General features: G+C 41.3%; 1 protein-coding gene across 1 annotated transcript in view; it reads right to left on the minus strand.

The window, feature by feature from the left end:
- Positions 1 to 27,513, minus strand: part of LOC145416941 (serine-protein kinase ATM-like) — a 505,436-nt gene that overhangs the window by 303,252 nt on the left and 174,671 nt on the right. The window contains exons 19-24 of the mRNA XM_080285796.1: positions 22,705 to 22,895; positions 21,832 to 21,973; positions 19,916 to 20,067; positions 19,141 to 19,371; positions 17,883 to 18,064; positions 4,856 to 5,192 (exon numbers count right to left, since the gene is read on the minus strand). Coding sequence (XP_080141922.1) covers positions 4,856 to 5,192; positions 17,883 to 18,064; positions 19,141 to 19,371; positions 19,916 to 20,067; positions 21,832 to 21,973; positions 22,705 to 22,895 — 1,235 coding nt within the window. The remainder of the gene's footprint in view (positions 1 to 4,855; positions 5,193 to 17,882; positions 18,065 to 19,140; positions 19,372 to 19,915; positions 20,068 to 21,831; positions 21,974 to 22,704; positions 22,896 to 27,513) is intronic.

Here is a 27,513-nt window from a genome sequence, read left to right on the forward strand (position 1 = left end):
TTAGTGTGTGTGATGATGGCCCCGCCACCTGAGAAAAGGAAGAGAGTGGTGTTGACTCTGGAAAAGAAGAGGGAGATATTGGAGAAAGTTGATGCGGGTTGGTCTTCTTCACGCATTCTCCGCGAGTATAACCTGGCCCGGTCGACTTTGTTCGATATCAAACGTTCCCGAGACAAACTCATGCAGTACACGGCTGACTTCTCGTCGAGAAGCAAACGCAACGTGGAAAGGAAGGTTATGTTTACCCCCAAGTTTGCAGAAATCGACTGATCCACGTTAATTTGGTACCAACAGCAACGTGCAGCTGGTGTGATGGTATGTGGAACAGAGCTGAAGGCTGCTGCTATGAAGTTTGCAAGGCTTCACGACGCCCCAGACTTCAAGGCATCCGAGGGTTGGCTCTTCGCATTCAAGTTGCGACATGGCCTTACTAACCGTAAAGCACATGGCGAAGCATTGGACGCTAACGAGGATGGAGTTGACGAGTTTCGGCACAAGGTGAAAGGCTTGATCGACAGGGAGGGCCTCACTCTCGGTCAAGTCTATAACGCAGACGAAACTGGCCTATTCTATCGCTCGCTGCCAACGAACACTCTAGCTGAGGAGACGGAGAAGCGTGTACCTGGCCACAAGCTTTCTAAGGAACGGATATCTGCTTTGTGTTGTGCCAGTGCTAACGGCATGCACCGGCTTAAGCCCGTTGTTGTTGGCCATGCAAAGCAGCCTCGGTGCCTTCGTGGGGTGATGGATGTCCTTCCTGTCGTATGGTACCATTCTTTGAAAGCATGGTTCACAGCTGTGATTTTCAAAGACCGGTTTCACCGTCACTTCGTCAAGGAGGTCATCCAGTACCAGACGAAGACACTGGGAATCCCTCGCGACCAGGTAAAGGCTCTCCTTCTGCTCGACAATGCACCTGCCCACCCGTGCGACAAGGACTTGGTTGCTGAGAATGGCCATATTAGGTGCATGTTTCTGCCACCTAATACGACTGCTCTCATTCAACCCATGGACCAAGGAGAGATCCAAAGCGCCTGTACCGTCGGAAGTTCCTGGACGAGGTGATGGTTGTTCTCGAGGACGAGGACGAGCGCAGGGAAGGACGTGACACTCGAGGCAAGCGGACTTTGGAAAACCTTCGCCGCTACAACATCAAGTCTGCGCTGTACAACTGGGCCAGTGCATGGAAGGAAGTCCCTGTGAAAACTCTTGAAAATGGTTGGTCTCGTCTGCTTCTCAGAACAGACGTGGAGTACGATTTTCTAGGCTTTGACGTGGATGACTTCCATGCACAGCTACGTACGCACGGCGACGTTGTTGATGTGGACGATGTACGAGAGTGGTTGGACGACGACAAGGGCGATCCTGGATATCAGACGTTGTCTGATATCGAGATCGCGTCTTCGGTTGCTGGTGTCAGTCCCGAACTTGAAGATTCCGACGACGAAGGCGACGATGATGCAGACTCCTCTCAGCAGGACACTACTCCAGCCATCCCCAAGCTAAGCACACTCCGGGAACATCTAGAGTTCGTCCTAGACTACCTGGAACACCCGGACTGCGACAGGGAGATGGGACCCTTGGGACTCGTGGAGGAAGTGCGTGCTTTCAGGCAGCGCATCATCAATCGCCAGAATCGTTGGTCCTTGCGTCAATCAACGATTGACAGTTTTTTCAGGCCCGTGATCCCCGCTGTGCCAAGCCCTGGCTCCACTCCGTTGCCTCCCCAAGACAGGCCCTCATGCTCCGAGCCACAGCCCAGCACATCAGCTACAAAGGAGTCACCGCTCGACGTGAGTTTGCGGCTTTCCTCAGAGTCTTCTGCAGTCGGTAAGCCATCACCACGACCCAGCGATGCACCCCTTGGTCGCCTGCCAGTGATACTCTCGGACTCTGACAGTGAATAAACAGCAAGAACTTCTCCACTAGACCACACGGGAATTTTGAGTGTTGTGCAGTGAAAAAAACGGTGTGTTGTGTTAAGGTTTTCGAAATGAGAGAAAAGATTCAGTGGAAACAAAATTTAACGTAACTAACCTTCTTTGTTTTGGCTTTGGAAAATAAAAAAAAATTGGGAAAAGTTAATGTGCAACACTAAATTAAAATGGAACATTATGTGGACTAAAGTGAACACTGTGAAGAGAACGGACTTCTGTGTGTTATTGACTAAGTTCAGTGCAAGACTTCAGGAAGAGTGTACTGCAAGTGCTTCAGGAAATCGTTCTTACTGTCAGAGTCCGAGAGGAGGCGGTTATTCATCGAGGTGGCCAGGGACTTGCTGTAAGTAGCCAGAATGTTTCATACTGTACTTTTTTCTATACTATACTTACCAGAATGTTTCATACTGTACTTTTTTCCATACTATACTTACCTCATGCATGTGCAGTAGGAATGTGTTTTTCAGAGTTAGGCTAGGTTAGGGTCCATAAGTACCAGAATGTTTATTAATGTATGAACATACTTCTAAACCCTCATTTTATGTTTCTTTTGCATTTATTTCAGTCATTTATGTGCCTTATTGGTGTGATTTGGGTCTTAAATAGGTGCTATGCATGTCCAGAGGGAGTTGTATAGGTGTTTCTCTGAGTTAGGGTCCATAAGTACAAGTCCATAAGCTGGGGCCCAATATCCGGACGAAACCAATAACCGAACCTACCGATGGCTCTATTACTCCGGATATTGGAGTGATTACTGTGTGTATATATATATATATATATATATATATATATATATATATATATATATATATGTATCATGTGTGTGTGTGAGAGAATGAAAGATTCACTCTTTGCCTACTGTATATCCTCATGAGCCAAAAACTGATAGTGTGATTCAACTTGCTAAGATTGTTTAGGCTAAATTTTCGAACTATGTTCCCACCACCATCACCATCACCACCACCACCACCTCTCATTCCATGACAGGCTTAGTTTCTGACAGACTATAAGGCAAGAGTGGATATAGCTTCCTCATCTGCGAGGTGAAGAAACCTGCATTAAATCATGATTGGCTCCCCAACCTTCTTCTTAAATGTACTTGGGTGCAGAACTAAGAAGGCAACTATGACTGAATGGTTTCTATACCCAGCTACTGTGCGGTCAGGAACAGTTAGCATATATTAGAAGACTGTAAAAAAAATATATTCTAGATTATCTCTTCATCCTGTCAAAGTAAAAATGGATTTCATTCAATAAACAAATCAGTTTGACAGAAAACATGAATCGGACTAATACAGCGTCCGAAACACTGGTATAGCCAAGACCTTCAGCCACATCTTGACACTTTACTATATAAAATTGAGAGCATTTTACTCAGTATTATATTTAAACAATTAATATCGTGTCGCTTTAATGCATCGTCCTATATGGACGTTATAGACTACCAGACACTAAGCTTGTCGTGGAATGAGAGGTGGTGGTGGTAGTGATGGTGGTGGGAACATGGTTTGAAAATTTAGCCTAAACAATCTTAACAAGCTGAATCACACTATCAGTTTTTGGCTCATAACAATGTAGGCGAAGAGTGAATCTCTCTCTCTCTCTCTCACATTATATATATATATATATATATATATATATATATATATATACTGTGTATAGATTGATAGATAGATAGATTGATTAGATAGATAGACACTTAACCACATTTATTTGCTGTATCAAAATCCTTCATTACTCTATTAAGCGATTTAACATCATTATCAATTTTTGTCTCAGTGTAGATGATAATGCTAGGATCACCATGTTATTTAGTCTTTTAGCCTAAGATGTTATAATCATTATAAAGATAAGATTAACACTACTAGATTGGGGTGACCTTGCTCTCTGGAGGCTGCCATCCACAAGTCTTAGTCTGGATCAGTGTCTTCTCAAGTCATAGGCATGGTTTCATCCACAGTTTATGATTATACAGTGTAATATTTCCTTAATACATAAACTGAAATATATAGTTTTCTTTTTATAACATGATTTATTCCTCACATAAACACAGTTCATGAAGTTACTCATTATTTTATGATTGTTCAGTATTGCTGAGTTTCCATATTAAGGACAATGATGTAGATGTGGTCTTGTCTCACCATGTCATATATGAAACTCACAGCATCCTCCCCCTCCCTCTGATTCCATGTGGGGATCCTCCCTCTTAGCCCAGGTGGTGTTCGGAACACCCTCCCTCCCCTCCCACCCTCCTTTACACGTCAGTTCACCTCAAACTGTGGACAGTCATAATATATCATATAAGGGCGATTATTATCTTTATATAGAACAATGTAAATTATACCAATAATTTGGGTTGAAATGTCAACCTTGCAAAATGGAGCTTACATACAACAAACATCTTTCTTTAATGAATCTATATCGAGGTTACTCCGCTTCACTCCCGTGGACTGTTTCAAAGTAAATAATCACAGCGGTGCCACATCACTTCAAACCCTCGTGCCCCTGTAACACGAGGGAGTGCTGGCGGCTATACATACAACTTCCCAACAGTTGAAGGACATAAAATGTATTACCAGTCCCTCAGGAAGGTGTGAGACGATGCCAGTGAAAATGGTTGGAAAGTTGTCTAGCAGGAGATGCCAAACTGAATTCTGCTCTATGCTATCCTATACTCTGCACATTTTAACTAGAAATAAAACTGTTCTCTCTCCATTATGGATGCTGAGCTATAACAAGAAAATAACATTAGAATATGGCACTTGTCATGAAGAAGAGCTATGGAAGGATGTTGAAGTACAGTAGTCTTATTCTGCCACTGAACAAAAGGAAATATGCTGGAAAAGGACAAATGCCTGGCAAGTTAAAATGACTGAACTATAATATAGTTATACAACTTCCAATAAAAAATATTTTACCTTGGCTCTAGGTACAGAGTCTGCCTCAGTATCATCCACAGCAAGGTATGGGAGGATCTGACCCATAATGATATGGAAATTGTCAGCGAGAAAGTGCTTGACATCCACATTCAAGGTGCATGCCATGCTCTCAAATGCACAGCTGTGGTTGTTCTCCAGAAGGACAGGGATGAGAATGCTGCGGTGTTTTGAGAGGAAGGAGGCACTGGAGGGGCAGGAGAGGAGGGCTGGGGGGAAGTCTGTGATGGCATAGTCATGCCGTAACCACTGTGTCACCAGGTAGGCCAGTTTCTTCTGCATCATCTCGTCCAGGCTTGATTTCATACTCTCGGCAATCCTGTACCACAAATAATCATGATAATTAGCCTATACTGTACTATTTTTACTCTAATTTGGCCCAGATTTTCATTCTTTTGAAGCTTATTTCACATAGCTCAGTGACTGAAAAAGACAGTTCCATGGCTCTACACCCTTTCCACAGCACTTCTTCATGACTAGCACTGTAATCTAGTGTCAATCCATTGTTACAAATCTCCACTGAAGGTGGAGAAATGTCAGTTTTAAACCAAGTTAGAGTAAAAATGGCCTAGTTTTCATTATATTTACCGCATTTATTCTGTTCACTGTTCAACCAATATTTAAAATGAATAATATTTAACCCAATCAGGAAAATGAATAATATTTAACTCAATCAGGATTTAACCACATGGGCTAGTTCGTCATGCATCACCTCATCCCGGTTTGACTTTGGAGCCTCTGCAATCCCGTATCAAAATCAGTCATATTAATTAGTTTTTCATTATTACTGCAATAGTGGTCTTGTTTAAAATTTAATGAGTATTAAACTAATACAATACTGTACAGTACTTAACCTGTTCATTATTGAGCTTGATTGGCTAGTTCATCATGCATCTGCCCATTCAGGTTTGGTTTAATACCCTTGGCTACCCTGCAGTCATGAGCATTAGTTTCTCACTGGTTCAGAATGAATGAAGTAGCAAAGGTGCTGGGAGGAACGAAAAATGTGTTCAGATGTTGTTCGCTTAGAATGGATGCAAAGAGAAGGCTGTATGACGATGTTGTGGTACCAACTGCGTTTTATGGGGCTGAAACATGGAATATGGGTGCAGCAGAAAGGAAAAGGTTGAAGGTACTGGAGATGAGGTGTCTGAGGAGTATGTGTGGAGTGACGCGTATGGATCGAGTGAGAAATGATGAAGTGCGAAGGAGAACTGGCGTTGTTCGGGAGATGGTTGATCGAGTTGCGCAAAAGGTGTTGCGATGGTTTGGGCATATGGAGAGAATGGATAATGATGGACAGTGTGAAGAAAGCGCTGGATGCAAAAGGGATGTCTGTTGAGCAAGGAAGAGTGGCTGTGCGTGACAGAAATGAATGGAGAGAAATTATGAATGAATAAATGATGACGCAGCCCTGAGGGGATATTCTCCCGCATTTATCTGATCAGCTGATCAGGTCAGGTGTGGGTAGGGGGATGGGTCTATTATGATGTGGCAGGGGTAAACCAGCTCTGCTGTTGGGCCCTGCTGTGGATGTCACTGATTGCTTGGCACAGTTGACCCTCGTACGGTGTGGATCTGTCTCTTCTCCCCTTCGGGGCTAAGATGCGAATGAATGTGTTTGAGTGGATGAGTAAATTGGGAGTGTGTCGACTTGTCTCGGCTACCTCCCTTTCTTTGGGGGAAGCAGCCTGGGTATATAGAATAGAATAAATACAATATCAACTATTTTATACTGTTGTTGTTTTGACCCCAGGCTTATCTGAAAGGTGAACCCAGTGGACTATACTTAAATTTTCCTTTTCCGGTCAACCATCCTCCTTTCTGGGATGGGAAGGGAGCTGATGGGCATTTGAATAAGGTAAACTCTCAATTATCCATCACTCCAATATCCAGCACTGTTGGCTCAACTATAATAAAGCCATATCCTGCGAAATTATGCAACATCCGGCACCAAAACGGGAAGTAACCCACAGTTTTATGCACTATCAGGATGTGAGGCACATCAACCGGTTTGTTCGCGGTAGCCAACTGGTGCCTGGGAAAACCCCGCAATGCACCAGTCAGTGAGAAGAACCACAACACGCCAGCCAGTCAGAATTCACTGCAGGAACGGCCTCCAGCAGCCACTGAGTTTACCATCACTCTCTCAGTCTATCGTGGACCTCGTTCAGTGCAGACATATCTATATGTGCTGCTCCTGTGACCATGTGGTGGCATAACCCTAGTGCTAAGACTTGCTCTGTTGTCTCCCATGCCTTGCTTGTTGTTGTTGCAAAGTGCACTGAACTGTACTACATGGTGTACACCTCTACCCTCCATGGATGCCAACACCAGGTAAGTACAGGTATACCTCGATATACGATACCCCTAGATGCGATACCCTGCCCTAACGATGGGGATAGAATTACCACCATACCTCACGCGGTTTAACGCTGGGTTTTGATTTTTTTTTTTTACTGATTTTGATGATATTTTACACTAAAATTGTGTGTTTAAGTTGATTTATAAACTGTTTTTAGACTTAGATTAATGTGTTTTAGTCATAGGTGGGGTGAACATTGTCATTTTGCGGTACACATTACTAAGCTTGATTTTTTCCACTTATATTTGACGATTTTCAAATTTTATTTGTTGGTTTTAATGAGATATTTACAGGTGCTAGGCTTAGGTTAGCTTCTTTTACAGCTGTTAGGTTATTTATACTGGCTTTAAACTTGTTGTTGGACTCATTTGGGTGAGTTTAGGACTTGGTTGGGGGGGGTGTAAACCCAAAGTTTAAAAATGCACGTTAAATCTACCCCGAGATACGATACCCTGCTTAACGATGGGTTTTTACTTAGCCAACTGCACTGTTAAACGGGAGTATACCTGTACCTAGTACATTATGAACTGTATTACTGTACTGTATTGTATTTTATATTTAATTTTCATCCTTTACTCATGGGCAAGTTTTTAGGATGGAGGGTCGAGAAAAGCATGACGAATAAATCCATTGAAAATGTGGCATGCTCTTTGTCGGTGGAAAGTGTGTGGTATCCATATGGTTTTCTACCTAATGAAATAACTCTACCTACCAATGAGCTTGAGGTATCTTACAGTATTCTGGCAAGTCCATTCTGTTAGAAGTTACTCATAAAAACATGGAAAAATAAACTAAAGAAATAAATCTTGAGCACTTAATGGTGAACTGATGATTTGGAAAGCAGTGCTGTATAGTAGAAATATCCCTGGAAAACAACTAACTAAAAATACAGACAAGAAGCCTCAGACCAGGACTGACAAACAGGTGACATCTAAGGACCGAACAAAGGACATGGTATGGACTGCGACATGGAATGTAAGGGGTGCAAATGATGAGGTGCATGAGAGAGAGATTGTCTGGGTGCTTCAGGGTGCAAAAGTGGACATATGTGGAAAAACTGAAACTAAATGGAGAAATAAAAGTGTGAGAGAGTGGCAGTATGGATGGGGTATATGCATGGGAGTAGGTAAGAGTGAGAGGGCAAAAGAAGGAGCATGTCTTGTTGTGTGCAAGAGATGGAAAGAGAATATAAGGGAGTATGGATCAGATGGCTCAAGGATTGTGAGGATAAGACTGAAAGTAGGACTACAAATGTGGGAAGCTGTGTGTGTTCTTACCTTACCTAATTGTTCTTAACTAATTGTATCTTTACAGGAATGAGTCAAGCTCGTACTGTCCCGTGTCTTAAACCATATTTACCGTACATATCCCTAAATTTGTGAATTGTTTTGGCACACACTATTTCATTCGGTAGTGCATTCCATTGATCAATTGCTCTGTTTGGGAAACTGAATTTCCTTACGTCTTTATCACCTCTCTTCTTATGCAGTTTTTTGCAGTGTCCTCTTGCTGATGCTTCTCCATATGTTACGTAATCATTTATGTCTATTTTCTCCTTCCCTGATATGCACTTATATAGCATTAGCATGTCACCTCTTTTCCTTCTCTCCTGTAGTGTTGGTAGATTCAGTTTATTTAGTCTTTCTTCGTAGCTTAGGTCCCTTAAGTTTGGTATCTATCTTGTAGTGACCCTTTGAACTTTTTCAATCTTGTCTATGTGCTTTTTGAGATGAGGACTCCAGACTACTGATGCATATTCCAGGGTTGGTCTAATGAATGCTGTTATTATCCTTCTTAGCATGTCTTCATTTATGTATGTGAATGCTATTCTCATATTTGCAAGCAGTGTATACATGTTCCGTACCTTCTCGCTGATGTGGTCAGCCGGAGATAGTCTGTTATTGATAATCACACCTAGGTCTTTCTCTCTTTCTGATGTGTATAGGGTTTTATTTTCTAACTTATAATCCCAATCAGGTCTTTTTCCACTTTTACCAAACTTGATTACATGACACTTGTCCACATTGAATTCCATTTACCATGTACTACTCCATTCATGAAGTTTATTTAATTCTTCTTGTAGCTCTTTACAAGAGTCTGTGTTAGTAATTCTCCTTTGTATTTTTGCATCATCTGCAAACATATTCAGATAGCTCTCATTTCCAGTGTTACTGTTTATATCATTTAAATACACTAAAAACATGACTGGTGCCAGCACTGAACCCTGTGGTACTCCACTAGTCACTTCTTTCCATGATGAGTAGTTTCCTCTTAGTACTGTTCTCATTTCTCTTTTTATGAGAAAGTCTTGCATCCAACAAAACAGTTTGCCTCGAATTCCTCCTTGATGGTACAGTTTCCATAAAAGTCTTTGGTGTGGTACTGTGTCAAAAGCTTTCTTGAAATCTAAATAGATACTGTCCACCCATCCTTCCCTTTCCTGTATTGTGTTTGTTACTCTGTCATAGTAGCTCAACAGATTAGTAACACACGATTTTCCTTTTCTGAAACCAAACTGTCTTTCTGTTATCATACTGTGTTCTTCTAGATGATTTACCCAAGCTTTTCTTATAAGCTTTTCTAATACCTTGCTTACAACACTGGTCAGTGATACTGGTCGGTAGTTGAGTGGATTTTGTCTATTTCCTTTCTTGAATAAGGGGACAATATTTGCTTTTTTCCAAATATCAGGTAGTTTACCTTGACTCAAGGATTTCTTGAAAATTAAAAATAATGGTTTACTTAACTCCTTTGCACATTCTCGTAGTACCCAACATGAAATTTCATCAGGACCACTTGCTTTTCCTCTGTCTAATCTACTTAACTCCTCCTGTATTACTTTTTCTGCTATATGTATATCTGGTAGTATGTGTGGACATGCATGTTAAACGTAGTCCCTCTCAAAATTTTTTTCTTCTGTAAAAACTAATTGGAAATTCTTATTTAGTGCTTCACAAATATCTTTCTCTTGTGTATAAGTGATTCCCTCGTCCGTAATTGATTGTATTATATCTTTTACTTTGGTTTTGCTTCTGATATAGCTGTAAAACAGCTTTGGTTGATCACTACTTTTATTTATTATATCCTCCTCAAACTGTTTTTGGGCTTCTCTCCTTATTCTTGTATAATCGTTTCTTGCCTGTTTGTAATTATTATACACTGCCGAAATGTTGAAGGCCTCAGGCGATATAGGGGTGAGTTTAGTCACTGACCTGATAAATAGGATTATTTATGAGTGTGTTGTCCCAGATGATTGGCTGAAGAGTGTAATTGTAAATGTGTATAAAGGGAAGGATGATGCCCTGGAAAGAGGGAATTATAGAGGTATAAAGCTTTTAGATCAGATAATGAAGGTAATGGAGAGAGTTTTAGAAGGTATGATTAGAGAAAGAGTGAATATTGATGAGATGCAGTTTGGGTTTATGCCAGGTAGGGGGACCACTGATGCCATATTCATTGTTCGACAGCTTCAGGAAAAATATATTGGTAGGAGAAGGGATCTTTATTTTGTTTTTGTTGATTTGGAAAAGGCCTTTGACAGAGTCCCTAGAGAGGTGGTGAAGTGGGCAATGAGAAAGCTTGGCTTGGAGGAGTGGCTGGTTAGGGTGGTTATGGCCATGTATGTGGGTGCTCACACCCAGGTGAGAGTGAATGGAGATTTGAGTGATGAGTTTTCCGTGAATGTTGGTGTGCATCAGGGGTCAGTCTTGAGTCCCATGTTGTTTATCATGGTACTTGAAGCCCTTTCACGTGACTTTAGAAACGGACTCCGTGGGAGTTGTTGTATGCTGATGATTTGGTGTTGATTGCAGAGAATGAAAGGGAGGCGGAGGAAAGGTTTAGGAAGTGGAGAGATGGTATGGGGCAAAAGGGTTTAAGGGTAAATGCAGATAAAACAAAAGTGATGATATCTAGGGTTGGTGGCGGTACTGTCAAAGACGAGGGAGAGTGGCCATGTGCAGTTTGCCACAAGGGCGTGGGAAGTAATTCCATCTTGTGCGGTGTGTGTGATAAATGGGTGCATAAGAGATGTAGTGGTATCAGAGGTAGACTGCGAGATAATGCTGATTTTATGCGTACGGCGTGCCGGGGTGAGCAGGTGGAGATCGTCAGACGTGAAAGAATTGAACTTGCTGGTGAATCTCTTGAGTGTGTGGAAGAGTTTTGTTATTTAGGAGACATGTTGTGTGCTGGAGGTGGGGCTGGAGCTAGCTCTGTGGCTAGGGTGAGAAGTGGTTGGAAGAAGTTCAGGGAGCTCATGCCTCTCCTGACATTGAGGGGGCTCTCCCTACGTGCTAAGGGGTCTTTGTATGCAGCGTGTGTTAGGAGTGTAATGATGTATGGCAGTGAGACCTGGGCAGTGAAGGAGGAAGACATTCGCCGGCTCAGACGTACAGAAATGACAATGATTAGGTGGATGTGCAGTGCGTCCCTGCGTCCAAGGCCTGGAGGGGCTGGGTTTACAATGGAAGAGTTGAGAGGTAGGATGGGACTGGAGTGTATTGGTGTTGTGATGAGGAGAGGTAGATTGAGGTGGTTTGGACATGTGGAGAGGATGGGGGATGATAGCTGGGTGAGGAAGGTGAGAAGTGTTAATATTGGGGGTGGGGTTATGAGGGGTAGACCGAGAAAGACATGGGACGAGGTCATTAAGTGTGACCTTAGGGTTAAGGGACTGAACAGGGAGGCTGCAATGGATCGTGCAGCATGGAGAGCCGCCATTAGGTGACCAAGGCCGACACATGCAAGCATGTTGGAGCCTTTAAAAACGAAAACGAAAACGAAAACTTTCACTATTGTGTCTTCCGTGTCTATTCCACAACAAATCTCTTCTTTCTTTTGATTTTTTACATTCTGTATTGAACCATTTCTGTATTTTCTTATCTGCTTCTTTGTGCTGTGGGATGTACTTCTGGACTCCTATTTCATAAAATTCACAGAATTTTTTATATACAGCATTTAAATCTTGTCCTCTAAGCTCATTTTCCCAATCAACTTCTAAGAAATACTTCTTTAGGTCTTGATAATTTCCCTTTTTATAGTTTAGGCTCTTTTTGTAACTATCATTGCTGTTTACTATGTCATATGCTATCCTGAAGTTATAATTTAATACTGCATGATCGCTTTTGCCGAGTGAAGGGTGATATATTAAACTGTCAATATCATTTTCTTGCCTAGTAAATATTAGATCTAGCACTGAAGGTACATCAAGTCCTCTTTCTCTGGTGGTTTCCCTCACATGTTGCGTAAGGAAAAACTCTTTAACGAGATCCAGGAGCTTTTGGTCCCAACAGCTTTCTTGGCTAATTATATCTAGAGTATTCCAATTTATATTTGTATTAAAATCCCCATTTAGTATAATTCTTTCCAATTTCTCTTCCATTTTATGTAGTAATGTGTGTGTGTGTAAGTGCCATTTGTTTGTGGCCACCCCTTACAGAATTAAGGAATCTGGCAATAGATAGATAGATAGATAATATGTGCCAATGCCAGATCATGCAAGTAGGGTGAAAGACGAGTTCTGGGCAAATGTGGACACGTACATGAAAAAGTCTGAGAGGAATGAGAGAATGATTTTGATTGGAGATATGGCCAAATGTGGAAGTGTACATGAAAAAGTTTGAGAGGAATGAGAGAATGTTTATCAGTGGAGATATGAACGGAAAAGTAAGGAATGTGAAGGTGGATGGAGTAGTTAGTGAGTGGGATGTGCCTGCTGAAATGGATGAGAATGGCAGTGCTCTGGTGGACATCGGTGTGAGGAAGGGGTTGATGATGGCCAATATCCCCATCAGGCACAAAATGATACACAGGCATACGTGGCGAGTGATGAGATAGGTGGGTGGTGAACTGAATGAATGAAAGGCAATGACTGATTATGTAAGTGTGGATGACTGAGTGAGAAGGTGTGTAATGGATGCAAGAGCATACACAGGTTGAGGGAGTGGACCATCTGACCACCACAAGGTGGTGATGAAAATCAAGGTTCAAATGCTATCTATCTATTGCCAGATGCCATAATCCCATAATGGGTGGCCATTTGACCTTGAGTTATTAGTTTTACGGGGCGGGGCACTAACCCTCCACCAACCCACTTGTTGACATGTAGGGAGCACGTATGGTTTGGTTATATGGTTACCACCCAGCGTTGTAAATGGCTTCTTGGCTTACAGGAAACCATTTGGCTTGTCACTCAATGTAAGGCCATCTGTAAAGGAAAGAAAAGCAATAAGAAGTGACAGGAAAGATAGGAGAAAAAGGAAGAGAGGAGGGCAGGCACAGAAAAAGAATGATAAAGGCTAAGGAAAAAGTAGGCAGCACTACATCAAGTGAGTGGATGATGGTCACCACCGCCTACCATCAAAAATGTAGTGGAGGAATAGATGGAGGGAAGGACATTAGGAAGTAGTCTATACAAGGAGGGTAAAAAGGTTGCATGAGGATGGAAAAATGGCAGAATAAAAGAGAGAAATGGAGGAGCAAAAGGGTATATATGATCTGAAGCAGATGGGGGAGGTGGAAGGTGTGCAAGATATTCACAGGCAATAATCTGCGCAGCATGCGAGGTGATGTGTGGGGTGAAGAGAAGATGAAAGGGGGTGAATGGAACAATATGGTGGAATGAAGAGGTGAGGTAAGCTGTGGCACAAAAGAACACATATGGTGTGTGGATGGGAAGCAGGAATGTGGAGGAAGTTAAGAGACAGAAGAGAGAGTTTTACAGAGAGAGGAATTGAGAGGTGAAAAGATTAGTAAGAGAAAGTAAGAAGAGAGAGGATGAGGAATTTGAAAGGAATCTGAGTGTAACGTGGAGGGAATATAAAATAATATTCTGGAAAGAGGCAAAGAGAGTTAGGGTGATAAAGAAGTTATTCAGGCAGTGAAAGACAAAAATTGTAGATTGATAGTGGAGAAGGTGGAAAAAGTGAGCAAATGTAGAAAACATTTTCAGGAACTGTTACATAGAGAATAAAAGTAATGTGTGTATGAGTGGCTGGAGAATGGCCGGGAGAAGGAGAGAGGCGAGAAAACAGGAAGAAATTAATAGGACGGAAATAGTGGAACCATTGAATAAAGTCAAAATGGGGAAACCCAAGGAATTGATGGAGTGTGTGGTGAAATGATGAAGCATGGGGTAAAGATAGTAGTAAAATGAATATGGAACATGTGAAGACTGGCCTGGGAGGAAGATAGAGTCCTGGAGGATTAGAAGTCAGGTATAATTATTCCCCTGTACAAAGGAAAAGGGAAAAAAGAAGTACAATATCTTGTAATCATAGGGGCATTTGTCTTCTCAGTGTAATAGGAAAAGTATATGACAGGATACTGACAGAGTTAGGGAAGTAACAGAGGAACTCGTTGGAGAAGAGCAGGAAGGTTTTAGGAAGGGAAGAGGTTGTGTAGATCAGATATTCATTCTTAGGTGGATGAAGAGTTTGGGAGAAATCTGAGTGTGAAATGGAGGGAGAGTAAGAAATTGTTTTGGAAGGAGATAAAGAAAGTAAGGCAGTGTGAAAGAGGAAATAGCAGGGGAGTGAAAGATAGGAATAATAGATTGTTGGTGGACAAGAGAGAGAAATTGAGGAGATGGAAGGAGCACTTTGAGGATTTGTTGAATGTAGAGAGTGGCAGCAGTGTGAGTATAAGTGGTTGGGGAATGGCTGGGAGAAGAAGAGATGAGAGGAGGGAGGAAGAGATCAGTAGGGTGGAAGTAGTGGAAGCAATGAAGAAGATCAAGTTGGGAAAGGCCCCAGGAATTCATGGAGTGTGTGGTGAAATGCTGAGGTATGGGGGTGAGATTGTGGAGTGGATATGGAAGTTGTGTAGATTGGCTTGGGAAGAGGGAAGGGTTCCAGAGGCCTGGAAATCAGGAATAATTGTTCCTTTATACAAAGGAAAAGGGGAGAGGGAAATGTGTGGTAACCATAGGGGTATTTGCCTTCTTGGTGTGACTGGTAAAATATATGGTAGAATACTCATTGATAGGGTTAGGCATATGACAGAGGAGCTAGTTGGAGAAGAACAAGGGGGACTTTGGAAGGGAAAAGGGTGTGTAGATCAGATATTTGTTCTAAGATGTTTAGTGGAGAAATATCTAGAGAAGGGAAAGAAAGTGTATGCTGCCTTCATGGACTTGGAGAAAGCTTATGACAGAACAGATAGGCAAGGTATGTGGAAGGTATTAAGGATATATGGAGTGGAGGGGAAATTGTTGAGTGCTGTGAAGAGTATGTACGAGGGAGCTAGGGCTACGGTGCGAGTGGATAGTGAGCTGAATGAGTTCTTTGATCTCAATGTGGGACTGAAACAGGGTTGTGTGAGTCTCCATGGCTGTTTAATATATACATGGATGGGGTTGTAAAGAAGGTGCAAGGTAGGGCAGTGGATGTGGGGGTGGCTCTAATGAATGAGGGTGAGATTTGGAAGATTCCGGTGTTGCTGTTTGCTGATGATACAGTATTGTTGAGTGAAGATGAATGGGAGTTGCAAGGTTTGGTGAATGAATTTGGGACAGTGTGTAAGAGGAGGAAGCTGAAAGTTAATGTAAACAAAAGTAAAGTTATGATGTTTGAGAGGAATGAAGTCACAGAATGTACAGTGAGGTGGGATAGTGAGTATATGGAGAATGTGAGTGCATTCAAGTACTTGGGTAGTGTGATGAGTAAGGATGGAACTTTGGGGGATGAAGTGCGTGAAAGGGTACAACAAGGAAGGAAGGTTGTTGGTTCACTGAAAGCACTGATGAGAAATAGGGAGGTGAGTATGGAAGTTAAGAAGTCACAGCATGATAGCATTGTGATCCCTACCCTGACGTATGGAAGCGAGGCGCGGACCTTGATAGAGGGGAACAAGTCAAGAATGAGAGCAGTGGAAACGAGCTACTTGAGAGGAGCATGTGGAGTGACATGGAGGGACAGGCTGACAAATGAAGAAGTGAAGGAACATTGTGGGGTGGATGTGGATGTGGTTGAGAAGATTAGGAGAAATACACTGAGGTGGTTTGGACATGTGGAGAGAATGGAGAAAGAAAGACTGACTAAGAGGGTGTATGTAGGTGAGGTGGAGGGAGGGAGAGGGAGGGGTAGACTGAGGATGAGGTGGAGGGATGGAGTTGAGAGGTATATGAGGGAGGGGGGGGTGAGTTGGGGGGAGGGTAGTCAAATGGCAGGTGACAGAGCGACTTGGAGGCGTTTTGTCTGCAGCCATCCCTTGTGGGATTAGGATGACTGGCAATAGACAGACAAATAGATCACAACTCCCTTGCTCACACTTATGCAAACGATCGTGGTCCACAAAATTATTCCTTAACTGAATGTCGTCACCCCACCCCTCACTCACCACTCAGTTGTTTTGCAGATAATACAGTAAATACATATGAACTGCATGGAAAAATAAACTAAAGAAATAAATCCTGAGCATTATTGGTGAACTGATTAGGAAAGAAGTGTTTTATAGTAGAATTATCACGACTCCCTTGCTCATTTATATTACTCCTTTGCCCACAGATATATAAATGGCTGTGGCCTGCCAATTTATTCCTTACCTGACTGCCACACTCCACCCATCACTCACCACTCAGCTGGTCTGCAGATAATAGAGTAAATAAATACGGATTGCATGGGCAGTAATTTTATCCACAAAGCAAATATTCAATTCTATCAACCAGTGCAAATGAATTCTAAGATGATGTACAATTTAATCTTGGAACGCATTTGAGGAACAAATTAGCAGGCCGTGGCTGTACACAACTGGGAGCGTCATGATAATTCTACAGTACAACACTTCCTTTCAGATCATCAGTTCACCAATAAATGCTCAAGATTTATTTTTTTAGTTTAGTTTTCCATGTTTTATGAATAAAATTACAAATTATGATTAACGAACCTAACATTTGCATTGTGCACTACTGCAAGACACTGCAATCGTGTGTTATGTCTATGGGATGTGTTTTGGAGGAGGTCATGTTTTGAATGGAATTGTTTGTGTGGCCATGGATACGAGTGTTACTGTATAGACCGCAATTATACAGCCTATTCATAAGAGAATATATGAGATGTCTGGGAATAATAAGTAACCTGGAAGGTAAATTCCCATGTTTCCCAGCTAACTGGGATTGTATTGTACAGTAATCTGGTACTGTATCAATAATGTGTTGTATTTTTGGCTTAGCTTTCATCTATTACTCATAAGAAAGTTTTTAGGATAGAGGGTCAAGATGGATAGTTCCACAATATCCTGCTTGACGCTGAATGAAGCTGAAGGGGGGGTACTATGCAACATCCAGGATTTAACTTTACTTGGTGTACTCCTTGGCTGAATTACAATGAATAACTGAGAGTGTCTATCTATCTATCTATTGCCAGATGCCACAATCCCATAAGGGGTGGCCACTGACACTGAGTTATTTGTTTTACGGGGAGGGGCACTAACCCTCCACCAACCCACTTGCTGACACGTAGGGAGCACGTATTACTGTATATATTTTTAGCAATGGAGTCATCCACTTATTTCAGTGCCACTATATTTCTCATTAGCAAGAACAATAGTCAATCCTCTACTACTCATTTAGGAGCCTAGGAGTTGTAATTAACCTTTTCAGTATCTGACCAGATCTGAAGCATGGAGGAAAAAGAGTATACCTACCTGGCACAGAGTCTTGCAACCAGGACCTGGTCTATATGTTGGTCTGGTATTACACGGCAGAGGGTGACAAGTGCACGGTACTGTAGGTGTTTGGAGTTGACCATTATCACTCCCAGCATCAATAGCAGGCTTGACTCTCCACCACAACGCTCCTCACATGACACCTCCTCCAACACCGTACCCTGCATGCAAGAAAATACGTATCATCATCATCACCATCCTGTCTCTTTTTCCCACCAAAAAGTAGGGAGTGTACAAATTATATACTGTACATATAACAGCTACCGCAAATTGACTTAGGATCTCCCCCCACAAGGTATTAAAAAACACAGAAATCATAGTATATCACAATGTTTGTACATGAAATGCCATTCATTAATATGAAATCATGTTTCCCTTGTTTTTCAGGACCAGTTGGATGTGTTTTGGCATGGAATCACTTAGATCTCTAAAGTAATCTACAGACATTTCTTTGCATCAAACATTTGTCAGGTCAGTCTTGCAGTTGTCCAGACTGGGTGTCTTCTCCTCTGCAATAATTTTTTTCATCTTTGCCCAGCAATTTTCGATCAGATTTAGATCCGGACTGTTGCCATGCCAGTCGAGGACCTCAATCCGATTATCCTGAAGCCATTTTGTCACCTTTTTTGATTTGTGACATGGAGTTGAATCGTGCATGAAAAAGTCACAAACATGAATAGCATAAAAGTATAACAAATGATCTTTCAGAACTTGAATGTACTGGCCACCATTCATCATCAAGATCTTAGGAAAAAAGCAGAGGCCTTCCCTTCCCATTTCACCAGAGAAACACCCCTGATTATGGGTGCTTAACAGTCGGCACCGTGTAAGCAGGGTCATACCGACTACGGGAGGCAGGGTGATGAACCCTGGCAGAATGCACTTGGAACACTTGAAATGTGCTTTCATTGGAAAACATAACTTTTCTCCACTCATCCGATGTCCAGTGTGCATACTTCTTAGCAAGCTGAATGCACTGCTTCTTCATGCGGTCAGTAAGTACCGGTTTCTTGGCTGCGGTGCGGCTTGGCAAACCCAGCTCCTTCTGCAAGCGGTGTTGGATATTCGAACTGAGATGTCTTGTAACAGCTGGGGATGCATTCTCTTCAATTCTGCTGCTGTCAAATTAAGTGGTTGGTTTCCTGTAGTCCACTAGGTTCAATGCCAGATGAACCTGGGGATGCAACAACAACAGGGCTGGAAGGCAAGTGTGGGATGCTTAAGGAATGGTACTTACCTGTGAGTTTTTGGTATGGTTCAGAGCTCGAAGTGAGGCTTCATAGAGGTTCTGGAGGACCATATCCTGGTGTGGGTCACTGGTAGCATCTGGGCCACCCAAGAGGTGGTACACAGACAGCGCTGCCACACATCGAACTCGATTGCTTTGGATGTCGAAGAAATATGAGAGCTGGTCAAATACTCCCTTGCCATTTCCAGCACCACATCTCCATGTGCCAAGGGGGTCAACCTGAAAATCATCATCCACAACGCACTCTATTATTTTGAATGTCAACGAAATACAACACCTGATCAAACACTCTCTTTCCATTTCCTTCACCACACCTCCATGTGCTAAGAGGATCAAAGTGAAAAATCATCATCATCATCATCAGTATCATCATCATCATCATCATCATCCACAACTCACTTAATTACCCTGTCTATGAAATACAACACATGGACCAATACTAGCCTTCCATTCCATCCCCACATCTCCATGTACCATGGTGGTCTGAAAATTATTCTTCTTTATCATCATCTTTTCCCACATTATTATAATAATAATAAAAAATAATTAAAATTGACCAACCTGCCTAGCCCTGGGTTGCTACACTCCTCTATGAGGCGACATAAGATTGGATGATGGATGGATGGATGGAATACAGTAATAATAAACATAATAACCAATGTGGAGGCACCCATCATCCACACGAGATAGTGCTCTCTCTCTCTCCTTCTACCCTTTCCCTTGGATTTGCTCACTTCTGACCCACTCTGTAATTCACACTTACCTTTGCCACTTCAATGATAAGGGTTAACAGGGAGGTGGTGACTTCCTGCCCATATATAGCCTTGTCCAGCAGTGAGAAGAACTTGTTTATCATGTTGACAACAGAATTCTTATCATCATGAGACAGATAATTGCTGTTGGCATGGACCAAAGCTGCAAGGGTAGAAATAATGTGGCAATTAACAGATAAAGCAGTCAGCCATATGAATGGACAACTGATGGGAATGCACTTTTGAAAACCGATTGTTCAGTACAACGACTATACGATGATTTCAGTGTTGGTGCAATTGTGTAAGCTAGAAAACTGATCATTTAGTGAGAAACTGGGCATCACAGTGACTGCAAAATGGAAAAAACAATTGTAAAAATGAAAAAAAAAAAAGTCCTAAATTCTTACTGATCATATAACAGGGGTGAGCTTGTGGTAGGTGGGGGCGCTCACCATCCACTCACTCAATGTAGTGCTGCTCTCGGGTGTCTGCCCTGTCCTCTCCTCCATCCTTCTTTCCATCCATCCTCTTCTGTCTTTCTTTCATTCAGTTTTTCCCCTTCCTTCTGCCTATGGGTGACTTTACACTCCCTCTTCTGTCTTTCATTCCTTCATTCTTTCCTCTTCCTTCTGCCTGTGGGTGACTCTACACTGAGTGACAAGCCAAATGGTTTCCTGTACACCAGGAAACCATTTACTATGCTGGGTGGTAAACATATCACCAAATTCTGGCGCCTGGTGGTTTAGTGGGTAATTATTATGCTCCAATTGGACTGAGCTGGTGAAGGTTTATATCCAAGGGGTGATTGGGGTTTATTGCTCAGGTGATGCCACTCAGGGATGAGTGAGGCTGGTCACTCTCATTTTAAATGTCAGGACCAACTACCTAGCCCCGGGTTCCTACGCTTCTCATGGGGCAACGTAGGATTGGATGATGGATGGATGGATGGATGGTGATGCAATCTGTGAAGAAGTGAAGGAATAGCACGAAACTGAATAATACTAGGAAGAGAGAATGAAAAAAAAGTGAGCAAATACAATATATTTTCCAAATGCATTAATACATCACAATACTGAAGGCATTCAAAATATATCACAGTAGTGAAGGAACTGATGCTACAGAGAAAAAGACAAAGACAAATAATAACTGTACAAAAGACTACAGTTCATTTATTTTCATCTGAAAATGATCTCTAATCCATTTCAGCTCAGTAGAAGGCCATGTGGGCAGACAGAAGTGTGGATTTGACTCATGTGTTTTTACTTTACCTTGGCCCAGATTCTCATCACTTCACACCATACCGTATTTCATGTACCTCAGTTATTAAAAAAAAAAACATTAAAAAAAAATAATAATGAGTGACAAGGAAAATGGTTTTCTGTAATCCAGGAAACCATTTACTATGCTGGGTGGTTACCATATAATCAAATTTTGGCACCCGGTAGTTTACTGGGTAATTTAGGCACTCCAATCGGACTGAGCCGATGAAGGTTTATATCAAAGGGGTTGTTGGGGTTTATTGCTCACGTAATGCCACTCAGGGATGAGAGAGGCTGGTCACTCTCATCTTAAATGTCAGGACCAACTTGCCTAGCCCTGGGCTCCTATGCTCCTCACGGGGCAACGTAGGATTGGATGATGAATGAATGAATAATAATAATAATAATAATAATAATGCTTTAAATCCTTTCCATTGCACTTATTCATGACCAGCATCACACTCCTGTGTAATGTTGTTAAAATTAAACAATGAAGATGAAGAAATGTTAATTTTAGACCAACTGAAAGAAAAGGGATTTATTCCTGTATCAAAATTAAACTTCAATGAATTTCATGCAGCCATGACTTAGAATTCAAGCTATGGAAGTGGCCCAGTTCCATCAGACAAAGAGAAACAGACTATAGCTTCTGAAATAATTAAACTAACCTGTGATAACAGTGATGGCAAACTGGATCACCTCTGGGTCAGAGCCATACTTGTCACACAATGCAATCATGATGTTCATCCCCTTGTGTACACTGTCCTCACTGTACCTGGCCTCAAACATAGATTCCACAAACTTCAGAATCTGGAGGGGGGAAAAAAAAATAAATAAATAAATAAATCATCATCATCACCACACCGTTTTTCCCACCCACAGGCAGGGACACAGGGTGGGGTAGAATTTACCCACCTCCTTCCTGGCCTACCATGCCTCCTCTCACCTTCAAACTCACTAAGATATACCCTTTTCACCATTTTGTCATTTTGAGCAGACCCATCAACTGGAGGCTGGCAACCTCCCCTCCAGGGTTGTCCCACACAGTGAAACATTCCCCTGCACCTGACAGCACCTTGCTACAGTGAGGTATGGTGATTAGTGTGGAGGTTTGATTCCTGGAAGGACGCTGAATTTGCATCTCCACCCACTTAACTGGGGCATCACAGTAGGCTCCACATCACCCCATTAACTGGTTATATGGCTGCCACCTACTACCCCCTTTCTTTGGGGTAAGCAGCCTAGGTATATAGATAGAGATGGATAGATGGTTACCACCCAGCAATGTAAATTATTTCCTGGGCTACAGGAAACCATTAGGCTTGTCAGTCAGTGTAGAATCACATGAAGTGAAAAAAAAAACAATAAAAGTGACAGGAATGATTGGTAAAAACAGGATAAGAGGAGGGTAGACACACAAAAAGAATAACAGATGTGAAGGAAGAAGCATGCAGCACTACATCAACTGAGTAGATGGGTGTCTATTCACATCCAATGGAAGAGATAGGGAGGAGGAGAGACCAAACTTATTTAGTACTTACCACTCCTATTCTCTCTCTGTCCAAGGCAGAGTTGTCAGTATGATGGTGGACATAGGTGATGGCAGTGTTCAGCTGAAAAGGGGTAATGGAAGCATCGGCCGGGTATAAACAGCAGGCCAGCCAACCTAAGCCTGCACTCACACACTGATACTGCCCACTCCAGGTTTTCATGTCATTTAAGTTTAGTACAGCTGGAGAGAAAGAGAAAAAAATCAATCAATCAATCAATTAACCCCTAGAATCCACAGATCTCCAGGCCCGACTGTCACAATCAATCAATCAATTTTTCAACTTTCACAAGGTAAAATTTTCTCTTACCAATTTGAAGAGCTTGAATTGACACACCTGAAAATGCCAATCTCAGTCCTATAGGCCTCAAGGTTACCACACAATTGACCGTCAAATATTATAATAGTTACCCATCGCATCTGATCGAAAATAGGAAAATTTTGGCATATACCTATTTTTTGCCACATAACCTTATAAAAATCACCCAAATCAATATGTAGCATGTGCCCAGGCATGAACAAGCTGTATAAGTGTGCACTGAAAACAGTGCCGGTTCTAGACTGCTCCACTTGGAGGGGCAGCTACACATATTGATGGGGCACAAAGGTGTTGCTAGGGGGCATATCATATACTGATAATTTGCATTTGGTGGGGGGGGTCAATCAAAAAATTTGGTGGTGCATTGCCCCCCCATGCCCCCCTCTAAAACCGACCCTGGCTGAAAATGATGGAAAATGGGTAAATTATACAAAGAAACTAATATTCTTTGGCTAATAACCTTATATAAATAACTAATAACAGATACAATATACATTCCATTGCATAAAACAGGTTGAGGATAATAGCTTGTAAGCCAATGATGCAATGGTGTGGTGTTTGGCTTGTTTGATTTGGGTGGGAGGTGTCAATCAAACGAGGAACCAATGGAGCAGAGAGAGGGGGAGTGGGTGTGGGGGGGACCCCCTGGGAGGTGATGGAAGGGTGGGGAGGCCTCAACAGGGAGGGAATATGCCTGCTACACACCCACACAATGGTACAGAAGGGGTATGGGAGAGATTTAGGTAGGAGGAGACAGTGAAAGGAGGATCCAATGGGACAGACGGAGGTGGAGAGATGACAAAGGGGGGGGGGGTCCCTCCCAACACATGTAGGGGGACCAATCATGTCAGACACCACCAGATATTATTGCTCCCATTGCTAGCTTCCATTTATGCCATCAAAGAGGCATGGCAACCTCTTAACAGTTTTTTGTGGCTTCTACTAAATCAATGTGGATTGGACTGAACGTATCTTGTCTTAAACACATTGACCGATGATGAACAGACTTTATGGGTTAACTTAAGTGCACACACACACACACACATACACACACAACACAACAACATGGAGATTGTAAGTACATGCTTTGCACTTTAAGTATTGCAAAATGGATACATACTTCAGTAAAACAAATTTGGAAAAGAAAAGGGATAAAGGTAAAAAGCAAAATGATGATTTCTACCAAGAACTGGTTGAAGTGGAGACTCACAATAGACTGGTTGAATGTGTAAACAAACTAGAAATGGCTTTCAAAAATGAAATTGATGAAATAAAGAAGCAGATGCACTTGCAAAAGGAAGAAATAGAAAAACTAGGAAGGGAGGCCAATAAGAAAGACACAACCATCAGTGAACTAACAGTGGAATTGAGTACACTTAGGAAGAAAATGAGTGAAATGGCAAGTACAGTAGTCAATCACGAGAGTGTTATGGAAGAGTTCAAAAATGACACAGAGACAATTAGGCAAGTTAGCAGTCTTATTGACCAGAGCAGTGATATTGAGTAGAAGATAACACAAGTGAACGAAGCTGTGCAAAGCTACAAAAATGATGCAGAAACCACGTATGCTGAAATGGTGAAAGTAAAGAAAGACTTAGAAACAAGGGTGGAGGAAAAAAGCATTAAAAAGGAGGTGAAAAGAATAATCCAAAACAATCCAAAGTTAGTCAGAGATTCAGTAGAGATAAACAAATCAATAGTAATCACTGGTATAGAAGAGGAAGAAGTTAAAAACAAGATCACAAGAGACAAAAAGAAGATGGCAAACGTAATGAGCTTACTGAAAGAAGTATCAGAGGAAATCTGTAGTAAAGACATGGAGGAACACAAAAGGTTAGGGAAATAAGAGAAAAGCAAGACAAGACCTCTAAAGGTGACTTTCCAGAGTGTAAACACTGTGGAAGAGATACTAAAAAATGCAAAGAATCTTAAGGAAAAAGAGGAGTTCAAAAATGTATGGATAAAAAGATGCCTAACACAAGAGGAACTGGAATTACTGAAAGAGAAAAGGGAGGAAGCAAAAACAAAAAATGAGGGAAGATCAGAAGAGGAGAAGACATTTTTTTACAAAGTAATAGGATTGCAGGTACGAAAGTGGTACACAAACAGGATGGAAGAAAAAGGAGGAAGGTAGTAGAACCATGTCATGACAAGTATATAAACAAGATGATAAAGTTGATGTACTCAAATGTGGATGGAATGGTATCTAAATTACTAGAGATGAATGATTATGTCAGAGAAAATGAACCACAAATAATATGCCTAACTGAAACAAAATTAATACCAAGGATATCAAATGACATACTAAACTTAGAGGAATACAATATATGGAGAAGAGACAGATATTTAAAAAAAGGAGGAATTATAATATTAACTAAGAAAAATCTAAAAGTCAAGGAAATAAAACTAGATATACCATCACAAGTAGAACTGATTGCAGTAGAGATCGACACATCTGAAGGTAAAGTAATTGTAGCCAATTTGTACATGCCACCCAGATCAAACACATGGGAAAGAGACGAATATGAGGACCTGGCAGAGAGTACAATTCAGAGTTTAAGATCATTGCTACATAAAATGGAAAAGAAATCGGAAAGAATTATACTAACTGGGGACTTCAATACAAATATAAATTGGAATACTCTAGATATAAATAGCCAAGAAAGCTATTGGGACCAAAAGCTCCTGGATCTTGTACAAGAGTTTTTCTTAACGCAACATGTGAGGGAAACCACCAGAAAAAGAGGACTTGATGTACCTTCAGTGCTAGATCTAATATTTACAAGGCAAGAAAATGATATTGACAGTTTAATATATCACCCTCCACTCGGCAAAAGCGATCATGCAGTACTAAATTATAACTTCAGGATAGCATATGACATAGTAAACAGCAATGATAGTTACAAAAACAGCCTAAACTATAAAAAGGGAAATTATCAAGACCTAAAGAAGTATTTCTTAGAAGGTGATTGGGAAAATGAGCTTAGAGGACAAGATTTAAATGCTGTATATAAAAAATTCTGTGAATTTTATGAAATAGGAGTCCAGAAGTACATCCCACAGCACAAAGAAGCAGATAAGAAAATACAGAAATGGTTCAATACAGAATGTGAAAAATCAAAAGAAAGAAGAGATTTGTTGTGGAATAGATACAGAAGATACAACAGTGAAAGGGCGTATAATAATTACAAACAGGCAAGAAACGACTATACAAGAATAAGGAGGGAAGCCCAAAAACAGTTTGAGGAGGATATAATAAATAAAAGTAGTGATCAACCAAAGCTGTTTTACAGCTATATCAGAAGCAAATCTAAAGTAAAAGATATAATACAATCCATTACAGACGAGGGAATCACTTATACACAAGAGAAAGATATTTGTGAAGCACTAAATAAGAATTTCCAATTAGTTTTTACAGAAGAAAAAAATTCTGAGAGGGACTATGTGGAACACGCATGTCCACACATAATACCAGATATACAAATAGCAGAAAAAGTAATACAGGAGGAGTTAAGTAGATTAGACAGAGGAAAAGCAAGTGGTCCTGATGAAATTTCATGTTGGGTACTACGAGAATGTGCAAAGGAGTTAAGTAAACCATTATTTTTAATTTTCAAGAAATCCTTGAGTCAAGGTAAACTACCTGATATTTGGAAAAAAGCAAATATTGTCCCCTTATTCAAGAAAGGAAATAGACAAAATCCACTCAACTACCGACCAGTATCACTGACCAGTGTTGTAAGCAAGGTATTAGAAAAACTTATAAGAAAAGCTAGGGTAAACCATCTAGAAGAACACAGTATGATAACAGAAAGACAGTTTGGTTTCAGAAAAGGAAAATCATGTGTTACTAATCTGTTGAGCTACTATGACAGAATAACAAACACAATACAGGAAAGGGAAGGATGGGTGGACAGTATCTATTTAGATTTCAAGAAAGCTTTTGACACAGTACCACACCAAAGACTTTTATGGAAACTGTACCATCAAGGAGGAATTCGAGGCAAACTGTTTTGTTGGATGCAAGACTTTCTCATAAAAAGAGAAATAAGGACAGTACTAAGAGGAAACTACTCATCATGGAAAGAAGTGACTAGTGGAGTACCACAGGGTTCAGTGCTGGCACCAATCATGTTTTTAGTGTATATAAATGATATAAACAGTAACACTGGAAATGAGAGCTATCTGAATATGTTTGCAGATGATGCAAAAATACAAAGGAGAATTACTAACACAGACTCTTGTAAAGAGCTACAAGAAGAATTAAATAAACTTCATGAATGGAGTAGTACATGGTAAATGGAATTCAATGTGGACAAGTGTCATGTAATCAACTTTGATAAAAGTGGAAAAAGACCTGATTGGGATTATAAGTTAGGAAATAAAACCCTCTACACATCAGAAAGAGAGAAAGACCTAGGTGTGATTATCAATAACTGACTATCTCCGGCTGACCACATCAGCGAGAAGGTACGGAACATG

This window comes from Coenobita brevimanus, chromosome 108 (genome assembly GCF_032717465.1).
Source record: "Coenobita brevimanus isolate Jiangsu-jjx chromosome 108, ASM3271746v2, whole genome shotgun sequence".
In the NCBI taxonomy this organism is placed as follows: domain Eukaryota; kingdom Metazoa; phylum Arthropoda; class Malacostraca; order Decapoda; family Coenobitidae; genus Coenobita; species Coenobita brevimanus.